This window comes from Zingiber officinale, chromosome 4A, assembly GCF_018446385.1.
Source record: "Zingiber officinale cultivar Zhangliang chromosome 4A, Zo_v1.1, whole genome shotgun sequence".
Taxonomy (NCBI): domain Eukaryota; kingdom Viridiplantae; phylum Streptophyta; class Magnoliopsida; order Zingiberales; family Zingiberaceae; genus Zingiber; species Zingiber officinale.
In genome coordinates, this window is record NC_055992.1 from 102,781,456 (window position 1) to 102,795,453 (window position 13,998).

Consider the following 13,998-nt stretch of genomic DNA (forward strand, 5'->3'; position numbering starts at 1 on the left):
TTCAGATTGTCCACCGTACAGGGGAGATGCTGCCGAAATTTTCTCGGACAGGGACTCCTCTGGGGCGTGACAGATAACATGATCCTCTGTGTGTGACACCACACACCATGTTATCTACAATATAAATTAATTGAACAACTACATTTATCATAAATGTAGACATTTGACCAATGTGATTCTTTTTTCTAGATAAATGTTTATACTAAAAGCTAGGCTTTTAGTATACACTCTAACAATAACCTCACTAGCATTTAGGCATGAGCCTAAATAACAAATAAGGCCTCGTAGGATACTCGATATCCTACATTACAGTGTGGTCCTACTAATGCTTAGACATTAATAAATATCAAGCGGATATCTTAATTCAATATTCTACATCTATACTATGGTATAGTATCGCTAGCATGATAGTCTGAGCATAAATGATCACAAATACAATGGACAACAATAAGACTACATGAATATCAAATTATACTAAAATATATTATACTAAAATATAAAATCAAGCAATGAAAGGTCCAACTCAAGAAGTAACATAGGGTAGATATCAAGGTAAAATACTATGCATTGAATATAAATAACAGAATCATACACTAAGGTCAATGAACTATGAAAACAAGGAAAGAAGTACCCGCCATTAATGTAACTCATACTGAATATCCTCCAATTTGTGTTCTAATCTCTATTAATTCACTTATGGTTTAATCAAACCCATCATGATCAATTGCTAACCAACTCAACTGATATCAAATCCATTAACTAATCAAATAAGTTCTTAAACCATGAAATCTCACCTTAATTACCCTTTTTATTCCAATTTTTGGCTGGAACAGGAATGACCACAGCATATTACAACTTCCAACTCTGCTACATATCTAATTCAGAAATGAATTTGATACCACATTAATTCCATAATAGAAACTGAATCAGATATAGGTTGTTACCCAAGCTACCAGAAGATGGTGGCTCACGGCAAGAGAAGCGATCGGTGACAGTGAGGGTTGTTGGTGTCTATACGTGGCTGGAGCAAACTCCAATCGACGATGGCCAAGTAAGGCAACACTGGCTGTGGCAAGGTAGCTGGCAGAACCTCCGACTGCTATGGCGGCAGGCATGTGGAGCTATGTCGACGTGTGGGGAAACGCTGGTTGGTCGAGGATGGCTCCAACTGTGGCGATGATCGACGATCTACAGTGCCCAGTGGCTAGTTGGTCGACCAGTAGTAGTGATGGCTACAAATCAGCCTTGGCGACAATCGCATCGAAGAGGTGGTCGGTGGTGGGTAGCAACGTGAGAGGGAGAATTCGGAGATGGGGTAGCATCACCGGGTTGACCGTGTGGCCTCCAACGATAGTGATGACGAGGAGGCAGCGATGCTAAGGCATCACTCAGAGGGGATGGCGGTTCAACACCAATGATGATCCAGCGGTGGTGACGAGCAAATTGAGGGGAAGGAATCAGCTGTCGTTGCTATCATTGGTGATGGAGGCTACACGGGTGATGGCCAACTGGTCGTGGACTTCGACGTCGGGGTCGGCGACACAGGGGCAGAGATGGGAGAGGAGAGGGGTGATGGAGGAGAAGACTAGTGCGCGGGAATAGGTAGAGGAAAAGAAAAGAAATGTATTTAGGAAAATAAACATTTCCTCGTTTAAATAGGGTAGCTCATACATGCCTTCCCTCTATCCCGTTTATCCCTATGAAGCATAAAAAGACTCCTTTAAAACTTAAAAATTCCTAGAAAATCTAATAAGGTTGTTTCTCTAATAACACTTATTATTTAATTTATATTTATTACCATATCTTACATCTGATCTTGATCGAAGAAGGAGTTTCGATAGTGCGCTTCACTTGTATTAGATTAGTAACCTTTCCGATTGCAAATCAAGTAAATCTGATAGCCTCATTAATTCTTTTATGCAATTTATTTTTGTTTATTAACAAGTGTGTCTTAGTTAAATTCTAAAGAATGAGAAGGATATAATTCTAATTTCAGGGCAATTCACCCCCCTCTTATCCGCTGCACTAGAACCAACAATTGATATCAGAGCCCAGACCCCTTAGAAGTACTAACCACCAATTGAAGCAACAAGATGATGACTGGATCTAGCATTCACTCACCAAAGTTAGAAAGAGAATTTGTGATTTGGAAGCGCAAAGTGGAAGTATATTTTAAAATTGATTTTGATATATTTCTAACTTTAAAAAATAGCTTTGTAGTACCCAAAGATCAACATGAAGTATAGAAAGAAGAGTATCTTTGGAACAAGGAGTGGGCCTAGAATTCCATTTGCTTACTGTACTACTAACCCAAGAAGTCAACCAGATCAGAACCTCTGACTTAACAAAAGAACTTTGGAAGAAGTTCCTGAAGCTGCATGAAGGTACCTCAGAAGCCAAGCTAGAGAGGCAGGAAATCTTCCGAAATCAGCTAACAACCCTCCGGATGAACAAGGGAGAGAAGGTGACTCAACTCCATGTGAAGATCAAGGAACTAATCACCCAACTCAACAATCTGGAAGAATCGATAACGAATTGGGATTTAATCCACTACGTGCTCAACGTCTTTCTGGGAACACAAGAGTGGTTAACCTTAGTAGATGCATACTACATCTCTAAGGACTTGGAGCTAAGTATCCTAGAAGAATTATTCTCAACTTTCGAATTACACAAGTTATGATATGCAGGAGTTACAAAAGAAGCAAAGTCAAGTCAGAACCTAGCCTTACAAGCCAAGAAGGATGAACCAAATTTCAACACATCACTCGACGAAGACGAAGCAGCTTTTATGGTAAGGAAATTTTCAAAAAATTTAAGTATAATAAATTTGGTAAGAAACAAGCAATGAAGCTTCTTCGAGGCAAAAGGAAAATCTGATACTACAATTGCAATGAAGAAGGTCACATAAAGGATAACTGTTAAAACTGAAGAACAAGACAAAAGAAAAGGATAAAGAGCCAAATAAAACCAAACATAAGAACCTCAAAGCAACGTAGGATGAGTCACCATCCAAGTTTGAGCTAGAAGCGTATGTTAAACTAGCACTGATAGTGGATCACTAGAAAGATGACGACAATACCTCAGAGATGAGCATCGACGAAGGGAAAGACACTTTAGAAGAAAATAGCGATAAAGAGGGAGCATTGAATAATGAGATTGACTCCGTAAGTGAGGTACATTCTCTACCTCCCGATAAGTTGTATAAATTTATCAAAATGCTTTCTAGAAGTTCATGGAAACTAAAAACAAAAAATGAATGATTAAGAAAGGAGAATTTAGAATCAAGAGCTAGCTTAGCAAAATCATGCCTACTAGAAGATTTCGATAAATTGAAGATTGAAAATGAAAAGTTGAAGGATCAAATAGAAAAATTTAATCATTCATCTTCAAATTTTCAATATTTTAGAAATTCTCAAAGGCTTAACTAGTATTCTAGATTTTGCAAGTGCCAAATTAGAAAAATGATAGGAAAATATACTCAAGAAAATATCTTGTTAATCCAATAGGTAAAAACTTATTTTAGGTTTGTAAAATACAATAATAAATAATAAATAAATAATAAAGTTTAATGGAAGAAAAACCTTAATGGAATTTTTATAAATTTTTAGAAATTTTTTGGGATTTAATTGGAGCTCGTATGACGTATTTAGAGGGGATGCACTAATGAGTCCGATAAAAACCTGTTTGGAATTTCCGGAAGTGGGAATTGATTGAGAGGTTTATCAAGGGTTTAATTTTAAAAGCCTAAGTTATAAAGATGGATTTTCTGGATTTCCCCTTAAGCCCTCGACGCCGAATCCCTTGCCCTTGCCTGTGCCCTAGCTCCCCACACGGCGCCGAGCTTCTTCTTCCCCGTCGATCTCTCCCTCTCACGATTCACCTCCTTCACCGGGCTCTCCCTCCTTCGCTCTCCCTCGCATGAGCACCACACAGCCGGCCTCTCCTCTTCACATCGGCACCAGAGACGTCGCACCACTGCCGGTCGCGACGAGCCCCACCGTCGGCCTCTCCTCCTCACGCGAGCAACACAGCCGGCGATCCTTCTTCCTCGAGCGAGCACCCCAGTTGTCGAATCCTTTTTCTCTCGAGCCCTGCCGCCAATATAGCCGTGCCCTAATTGATCCAACAAGCGTAATCTCTTCTATAGGTATGTGTTCATGAATATATGGGGATGGGAGTAGGCATGCGTAGAGATTTCGATGATGACCACAGACTATTCAAGAAGTTTTGTGTCGATTTCCAATTTCAGATTTGGGTAGTTGCAATTTGTTTTGTTTCTTATGTTGTTTTGTCCTTTCGAAGGGCATGGATCTTCTGGAATAGATTTGAAAGCATGAAATCCATTTTGGGTTCATGATGGTTATTTAACTGCTGAAATGAACTAGAAAGTAGAATCTATATTTTCATTGTATTTTCTGGGGTTAGCTGCAGTAATGTCAGTTCTGATTTGAAAATGAAATCTATTTTCCATTATTATTTTGCTTCTTGTGCTAGTTGCGGAATTGATGGATAGATTTTTTTGGGTTGAGAGCCATGTTCAGTTGTGGTCTCGCTTCTTCAAGTTATCCTAGAATTTGGAGCAGATTTTTAAGACTTTGAATCGTCCTTGAAATTATTACTGATTTGGTACAATAAATGTGGAATATGAACAGATTTGAGAAGGCGGTGAATTATTTTTTTGGTGTTGTTCTGGTTAGTGGAGACTTATTTCCGTTGTGGTTCTCATTTCTACAGGATAGTTGTGAGTTGGATGGATTTGGGTGAATCGAGGTTCATAGTTTGGATTAGGGGTTTTCCCTAATTAAGTTGGGTTTGGGTCTAGCTAGATGTTGTTTATGAAATTAGCTAAATTGTACATCACGTGATTTGCAGGACGTTGATTCGAGACGAGCGTCACGACGTGAGTTTTAGTCTTTTACGACCGACAGATAAAGGCGGGTACTTCTTGTTTTGTTTCTTTTAGTACTTTGACCTTGGTGCATGAACTATTTTGGATAAGAAACTGTTTTACCTTGACTCCACTCTTATTTTTCTTGCGCTTGATACTTCCACGTGATCTTTGAGATATTCGTTTCCATATCTATACATTCTCTTGTTGTTGTCCATGATAAGTAGCAGAGACTAGATCTCATGTTTGTATGCTTTGACTATTGTTTATTTATGTACTATATTGAGCATGCTGGCTTCATGTAGCATACCTAACTTCTGCTTATGTTTGTATGATGACTGTTGTATTTGGTGCATCATATCATGGCATGCATGTCGACGACCAATTCTCCCTTGCGGTCGAGAGAGTCATTGACCAGGGCCGCATCCTCGACCGCTCGAGAGAGTGGTAGCTGGAGTTGATGCTGCTTGTCCTGTCGTGTTTCCACTCGGTCACTCATAGGTAGTAATAACTAGAGTTGCGAGCAGCAGAGTGGTAGCTGGAGTGGTGTACAGTCTGTCACTGACCCGACTTCTCGACCATATAAGGGTCATGGTGCAGAGAGGTGAGCGGGAGTGACCATCCGTACATACGCTGTTATTATACTTGCTTTAGCTACTGTTGTTGTTTACATATGCTGTTATTGCTTACTTACTATGGTTTACTTGTGCTGATATGTTTCCTTATGTCGAGATATGCTATCATGGTAGGTGGTTAGACATTGGTTTATTTATTAGAAATGTTTATATTACCTTACATGCTACCTCTGTAGCTATGTGCAGTACTGTAGCAGATTAGTACTATTTCTGACCTTCTCTTACTAGCCTAGGATATGGTTTCAGGTATGAGTATTTATTATGATTTTATTTTAGTATCCGCTACCTCCCTTATGAGACTGTATTCCTTTGGGCATTCTCTATTTGTTTATTATGTTAATGCACTATCTTTCCTTACCCGCTGAGTTCTAATACTCACCACCTCGCAAATTGATTTTCCTTCACCAGGTAACAGGTAGATGATTGAGAAGTTGCTTGGAGAGTTTCGGCTGCCAGTCCCACGTCACACTCGAGGACAATTACTTTTCGATCTTATTTCTATGTGGTAGTATAGTGATTTTGCACATTTTGTTTTCCAATAAGTCGATGTGGATTTTGGAGTCTAGTGTGGTGGTTGCAAGTATGTTTAGTTAGTGACTTTGTTGGTTTTACATTCGTATTATTTTATGATTTTCCGCTGTGTTTATTTTCAGTCGTGTGAGCTGTTATTATATTGTGTGGTTGTCTGTTTACTTTTAGCCGTGTGGGCTTATTATACTGCGTGGTTGTTTTATTAATTTATGTCCAGTCGGGTAGGCTGTGTTATATAAACTACGTGGTTATGTATGTTCCAGTTGTGTGGGTTGATAAATATGTTATATGTTGTTTGTATATATATATTGCTTTATATTGTCACTGGTACAGGGGAGATGTTGTCGAAATTTTGTCGGTGGAGACTGCTCTGGGGGCATGACAATTTTTTGGTATCAGAGCCGGTATACGATGTCCGTTGTTTTTTTAGTGTTCTGGATTTTTGAGTTAATCTAATACTAATTTTTGGTATCAGAGCATGGTTCGAGTCAAATGCTAGGTTTTGTGTCTTTGGGGATTTTGATCTTATTTAGATTTATGATTTTCGGTGTTCCGATTGTTTTGTTTTTCCTTTGTAAGTTGATCCCTCAATGTGACTCTCGATTTTTGGGACCAGGCAGCGACGGGATATCTCCGAGCTATAGGATGTAAGTTGTCTACTGTTAAATCATTTTCCTAATGACACTCTTATACTTATTACTAACAGGAATGACACGAAGAGGGTCGACTGCTATGCATTACCGTGGACAAGGTCGACCACGAAAACAACCCACGACGTCGATGGGTCCAGAACCTGTTGCCCAAGGGATGGAGTTTACAGGAAACCCGAATGAGGTTGATTCAGGTAGCAGTGATCGAAATCCTCCAACCTCTACTAGGGAGCATGAGTTACGGATGCTGGGAGTACCATCTTCTATAGCTGCTCCAGACACTACTGGTTGGGTGATGGATAGATCCCAAATACCCATGTTGGCGAAGTCTATAAAAGACTGAACTACTCTATTCCATGGGGTGTTGATCCTTGGGCGGCTCGTAGCTGGTTGAAGAACTTGGAGGGCACATTTGGGTACATGAAGTGTACAGATGAAGAGAAGGTGGAGTTAGCCGCATATCATCTTTGGGATCAGGCCGTCACTTGGTGGAACATGCAGAAGATGATCTTTGGGGAACAACACGTCACGTGGCCGATGTATCGAGAGGCATTTGAGAGACAATATTTTTTGATTACATTTTGTCTAGCTCGTCATCTGGAGTTTTTGAACCTCAAGCAGGGCGACTATTCTGTGATGGAGTATAATGCAGAATTCAGTAGATTGGCTGAGTTTTGTCCTCATCTGGTGGCTCAGGATTATGATCGGATGCATCAGTTTACTCAGGGACTTGCGGCATACATAAAACTCAAGATGTCAGGATTTCCAAGTAGTTCTTATCGAGAGGTTTTAGATCGGGCGTTATTCATTGAGATGACTCAGCAACAGGTGAATCTGGAAAAAACTAATAATAAACAAGTGACACAGAAGAAGGAGAAAAGAGGCCAGAGCTCACAGGTTACCTCTGGAGGGTCCTCTCCACCTCAGAAGACAAGGCGAACCTCGGATGGGGGTTCTTGTTCTTCTCAACGAGACCGGAAGAATGACTTTGGAGGGATCATGTGTTTTCAGTATGGCTCCAAAAGTCATACTAAAAACGATTACCCGTTGGATCACGCTATATGCTTCTATTGTAAGCTTTCAGGGCACGAGAGTCGGAATTGCACTACGAAGGCTCAATTGGAGACGACTAAAGATACCACTCAGGGAGGGCGATCCACCCAGCCATGTCAGCAGAAAGGACCTCAGAGGACTCAGAACACTTCATATCAGCCGCAACTGCCGGGGCCCCAGGGAAAGGTATATCATATCCAGAGTTCGGAGTATCCAGTGATGTCAGCGACCACGCAGTACTCTACTACAGCGTCTCCTTATCAGACATGTCCTGTACAGCAGGGCCCTTCCTTTCCATCTCAGCCTTATCTAGTATTCCAACCGCAACCTCAGCCTCAGTACCACCAGCAGTTAATTGTCGCACCTCCAATTCCACCTCAGACTGTTCCAGTGATGCCACCATCGAGCTCAGAAGTGGGGCATGCTTATGCAACCATACGAGAAGAGGCACAACAGGCCGAGGGATCAGTCTTCCAGGGTAAGGTATCAGTTTATACCTTTATTGCTCACTTATTGATAGATACGGGTATTCCTCATTCATTATTATCTCAAGTATTTTTGAGTAAAATCGGTAGACTACCTATGCACCAGACACATGGGGTAGCAGTATCTTTACCATCCAAAAGGTACTCACATGTATAGGGATTTGAAGCGATCGTACTGTGGGAGTAACGGAAGCAGGGTGAGCTCATAACCCACAGAGTCATCCTTTACGGTTAGCGATTTGTTCACGGTACTAGGATAGAGTGGTATATATGCATGCTGCTTAGTTGTTACCCTTAGATGAAGATCCTTGGGATGAACAGTAAATTTGGGGACTAAATTTTCATTAGTGGGGGAGAATGTAAAATACGACAACAAATAATAAATAAATAATAAAGTTTAATGGACGAAAAACCTTAACGAAATTTTTAGAAATTTTTAGAAATTTTCTGGAATTTAATTGGAACTTGTATGACGTATTTAGAGGGGATGCACTAATGAGCCCGATAAAAGTCTATTTGGAATACCCGAAAGTGGGAATTGATTGAGAGGTTTATCTAGGGTTTAATTTTAAAAGCCTAAGTTATAAAGCTGAATTTTCCCGATTTTCCCTTAAGCCCTTGGCGCCGAACCCCTTGCCCTTGCCCGTGCCCTAGCTCCCCACACGGCGCCAAGCTTCTTCTTCCCCATCGATCTCTCCCTTTCATGATTCACCTCCTTCACCGGGCTCTCCCTCCTTCCCTCTCCCTCGCATGAGCACCACACAGCCGGCCTCTCCTCCTCACGTCGGCACCAGAGACGTCGCACCACTGCCGGTCGCCACGAGCCCCAACCGTCGGCCTCTCTTCCTCACACGAGCAGCACAGCCGGCGATCCTTCTTCCTCGCACGAGCACCCTAGTCGCCGAATCCTTTTTCTCTCAAGCCCTGCCGCCAACATAGTCGTGCCCTAATTGATCCAACAAGAGTAATCTCTTCTATAGGTATGTGTTCATGAATATATGGGGATGGGAGTAGGCATGTGTAGAGATTTCGATGATGACCACAGACTATTCAAGAAGATTTGTGTCGATTTCCAATTTCAGATTTGGGTAGTTGCAATTTGTTTTGTTTCTTATGTTGTTTTGTCCTTTCAAAGGGCATGGATCTTCTGGAATAGATTTGAAAGCATGAAATCCATTTTGGGCTCCTTGTACTATTTTGTGTGATGGTTATTTAACTGCTGAAATGATCTGGAAAGTAGAATCTATATTTTCATTGTATTTTCTAGGGTTATCTGCAGTAATGTCAGTTCTGATTTGAAAATGAAATCTATTTTCCATTATTATTTTGCTTCTTGTGCTAGTTGCGGAATTGTTGGATAGATTTTTTTTGGGTTGAGAGCCATGTTCAGTTGTGGTCTCGCTTCTTCAAGTTATCCTAGAATTTGGAGCAGATTTTTAAGACTTTGAATCGTCCTTGAAATTATTACTGATTTAGTACGATAAATGTGGAATATGAACAGATTTGAGAAGGCGGTGAATTATTTTTTTGGTGTTGTTCTGGTTAGTGGAGACTTATTTCCATTGTGGTTCTCATTTCTACAAGATAGTTGTGAGTTGGATGGATTTGGGTGAATCGAGGTTCATAGTTTGGATTAGGGGTTTTCCCTAATTAAGTTGGGTTTGGGTCTAGCTAGATGTTGTTTATGAAATTAGCCAAATTGTACATCACGTGATTTGCAAGACGTTGATTCGAGACGAGCGTCACGACGTGGGTTTTAGTCTTATACGACCGACAGATAAAGGCGGGTACTTCTTGTTTTGTTTCTTTTAGTACTTTGACCTTGGTGCATGAACTATTTTGGATAAGAAACTGTTTTACCTTGACTCCACTCTTATTTTTCCTGCGCTTGATACTTCCACGTGATCTTTGAGATATTCGTTTCCATATTTATACAGTCTCTTATTGTTGTCCATGATAAGTAGCAGAGACTAGATCCTATGTTTGTATGCTTTGACTATTGTTTATTTATGTACTATATTGAGCATGCTGGCTTCATGTAGCATACCTAACTTCTGCTTATGTTTTTTTGATGACTGTTGTATTTGGCACATCATATCATGGCATGCATGTCAACAACACATTCTGTTGATGCCGCTTGTCCTGTCGTGCTTCCACTCGGTCACTCATAGGTAGTGATAACTGGAGTTGCGAGCAGCAGGGACCCCCATCGCAGATGTAGCTAGTTAGCTACTATGCAATTGTCCCCTCGGCCACTCGAGAGAGTGGTAGATGGAGTGGTGTACAGTCTGTCACTGACCCGACTTCTCGACCATATAGGGGTCATGGTGCAGAGAGGTGAGCGGGAGTGACCATCCGTGCATACGCTGTTATTATACTTGCTTTAGCTGCTGTTGTTGTTTACATATGCTGTTATTGCTTATTTGCTATGGTTTACTTGTGTTGATATGTTTCCTTATGTCGAGATATGATATCATGGTAGGTGGTTAGACATTGGTTTATTTATTAGAAATGTTTATATACCTTACATGTTACCTCTGTAGCTATGAGCAGTACTGTAGTATATTAGTACTACTTCTGACATTCTTTTACTAGCCTAGGATATGATTTCAGGTATGAGTATTTATTATGGTTTTATTTTAGTATCTGCTACCTCCCTTATGAGACTGTATTCCTTTGGGCATTCTCTATTTGTTTATTATGTTCATGCACTATCTTTCCTTACCCGCTGAGTTCCAATACTCACCACCTCGCAAATTGGTTTTCCTTCGCTAGGTAACAGGTAGATGATTGAGAAGTTGCTTGGAGAGTCCCGGCTGCCAGTCCCATGTCACACTCGAGGACAGTTACTTTTCGATCTTATTTCTATGTGGTAGTATAGTGATTTTGCGCATTTTGTTTTCCAATAAGTCGATGTGGATTTTGTAGTCTAGTGTGGTGGTTGTAAGTATGTTTAGTTAGTGACTTTGTTGGTTTTACATTCGTATTATTTTATGATTTTCCACTGCGTTTACTTTCAGCCGTGTGGGCTGTTATTATATTATGTGGTTGTGTGTTTACTTTTAGCCGTGTGAGCTTATTATACCGTGTGGTTGTTTTATTAATTTATGTCCAGCGGGGTAAGCTGTGTTATATAAATTACGTAGTTATGTATGTTCCAACCGTGTGGGCTGATGAATATGTTATATGTTGTTTGTATATGTATATTGCTTCATATTGTCACTGGTACAGGGGAGATACTGTCGAAATTTTGTCGGTGGAGACTCCTCTGGGGCGTGACAAGGTTCCTAAATCATCCTTGGATTAAATAAATTTTTATACATATTTTAATTTTAATTTGTTTTAATTTTACTTACAAAATTTATTAGTTCGTTTATCTGCTCTTCATATTTTTTATTGAAATTTTTTTCTTGTGTTACACAAATGAATATTCTGTTTGTATAAAATATTTTAAGATTTTTCAACAATTATATAATTTTTTATGATTTTTATTAAAAAACTGTAATTTAAAATTTAAAAAGTTTTTGAAATGAATTTTGAAAAATCTATTTTTTTGGATAATTACAGTTTTATTTTGAATGTTCAGAAATATCAGATAGATTTTTAGGATTGTAAAATTATTTTTAAATATTTATTTTTAAAAATAATCCTCTCTGTTTAAAATATTTTCTATAGTTAAATTAAAAAATGTTCTATAGTTAATTTTTTTTATTATGTTATCAAATTATTATGATTATTTTTGATAAAAAATTTTAAGATTTTTTTATACTTTAAAATAATTTTTGAATTATTTTTTGACAAATCTAATTTTTAATTTTTAGAAATTCAGATATTTGAAAAATAATTCTTTAAAAATTTTCTTAAACTTGCTAATTGTTTCATTCACTTACAAAATTTTTTAATTTTTTTTCTATATACCCCTATTTTTGTTGTGATCAAAGGAGAAGAAATTAGTAAGTAAGTTTAGAGGGAGTATAGATTTTTTATTTTATTGCCAAATTATTCTACTTGCAATAAACACTCATTTAATTGTTTGTTATTATCCTAAGTTTACTTAGGTTGATGCACATAAAAAAGAAAAAGATTGTAAGTTTCCTGGATAAGTTTTGATGTGATCAACAGGGTTAAGTTAGATTCTTCATTTTTGATGTCTTGTGTTTAAGTGTGCAGGGACTTGAGAACACAAGAATCGAGTGAAAAATGTAACATACAAGAAGGATGAAACAGGAAGCAAGTCAACGGGTTTGGTGCATTTGAGGGATGAAAAGCTACGGAAGAGTATACCAGTGGAGTGAGAAGGATGCGCGCGACGCTTCCGAGGGACATGAAGCCTGAGCGGAAGATTGGTCGAGGAGAGAAGGCCGGAGTTGAGTTCAAGTGAGCTCAACTCTGGATGGCCGGAGAATTATCCAAGTGACTAGAGCATTGGCCGGACAAAGTCAACTGTATGTTGACTTTGTCTAGGTGTCTGGACCAAGTCTAGGTGCCCAGACCAAGTCCGAGCGCCCATACCAGCCTATACCGAACATGCGGCTCCTCTTCAAGACATTGCTATGGATAACTGTTGGAGTCCACATCAGCAACACTCCAGGCGCTTGGACTGGTCTACACACCCGGGCGAGGATAAAATTTTATCTTGAAGCCATTGAAGAGTCATTGCGAAGAAGATAAAATTTACAGCCTGGACCCACTCCAAGCGCTTAAAGATGCCATGTCAGCCAAAAAATATTTTATTTCAACACAACACTTATCTACGAATTTATAAATTTAATTTTCATTTTCTGAGCTGTTAATCATTGTACAGGGCCTCTCCGCCTTTGATCTTGATCGAAGAAGTTTTGATAGCGCACTTCACTTGTCTTGGATTAGCAACCTCTTTAGTTGCAAACCAAGTAAATCCGGTAGCCTCGTTTATTCTTTTATGCAATTTATTTCTATTTATTAACAAGTGTGTTTTAGTTAAAGTCGAAAGAATGAGAATGGTATAATTTTGATTTCAAGGCAATTCACCTCACCTCTTGCCGACCGGGACCAACAGAAATGACTCTTTAATAATTCCAATAATAAAGATGTCCTTTTAATTTTTATCTTAAAATTAAATCCCTTTAAATAATATCAATATATGGGTGATATCACTCATCCCAAGCGGCCTAGTATCTTTTAGGATAGCCAAATTTCAATGGAGATTTATTTTTGAGCTCTTCCTAAAAGATTTCATCCCAATGGAGATATCTTTCATCTTTTAAATTCATGATCTTTACCATATATTTCCAATATGGGACTTTGATTTTATTCTTAATAATCATCCCCTCAAATGAAAGACCATTATTATTCTCATTGTCCAGACCTCTCCTTAACTATTCAGTTACTCTTGACCTGCTTTGGACCTTCCTCAAGCGTCCAATCACTATTGACCTACTCTGGTCATCAAATTTTTTTTCACTACATAGGGTTCATTCCCTAAGGATTTTTGCCAAGAATCCTGTCACCCTTGACCCACTCTTGACCTACTTTGGGTCTCTCTCAAGCATCCAGTCATTATTGACCTACTCCTGTCCTCTAAGATTTTTTCATCACATAGGATTCACTATCTCAGGATTTTCACCAAGCATCTGGTCACCCTTGACTGACATGGACTTTTTACCGCCTACCTAGAGTTCACTCCCTTAGGATTTCCGCTAAACATCCGGTCACCGTTGACCTGCTTGGACTTTTCACTTAGAGTTTACTCCTCTGGGAGCACTCACCTGCTTCGT

General features: G+C 39.2%; 1 protein-coding gene across 2 annotated transcripts; it reads left to right on the plus strand.

The window, feature by feature from the left end:
* The first annotated feature begins 3,756 nt into the window (after positions 1-3,756).
* LOC121970381 lies at positions 3,757-11,307 on the plus strand. 2 transcript variants are annotated; one of them, XM_042521073.1, is made up of 3 exons: positions 3,757-4,147; positions 5,932-8,235; positions 11,018-11,307. In XM_042521073.1, exons 2-3 carry the CDS (start codon positions 7,125-7,127, stop codon positions 11,026-11,028), a joined length of 1,122 nt encoding a protein of 373 aa, XP_042377007.1. In that variant the 5' UTR covers positions 3,757-4,147; positions 5,932-7,124; the 3' UTR covers positions 11,029-11,307. The 2 variants fall into 2 exon arrangements, 1 of the variants encoding a protein (XP_042377007.1); XR_006108914.1 differs by lacking the exons at positions 5,932-8,235; positions 11,018-11,307 and adding an exon at positions 4,873-4,939.
* The last annotated feature ends 2,691 nt before the right edge of the window (positions 11,308-13,998 follow it).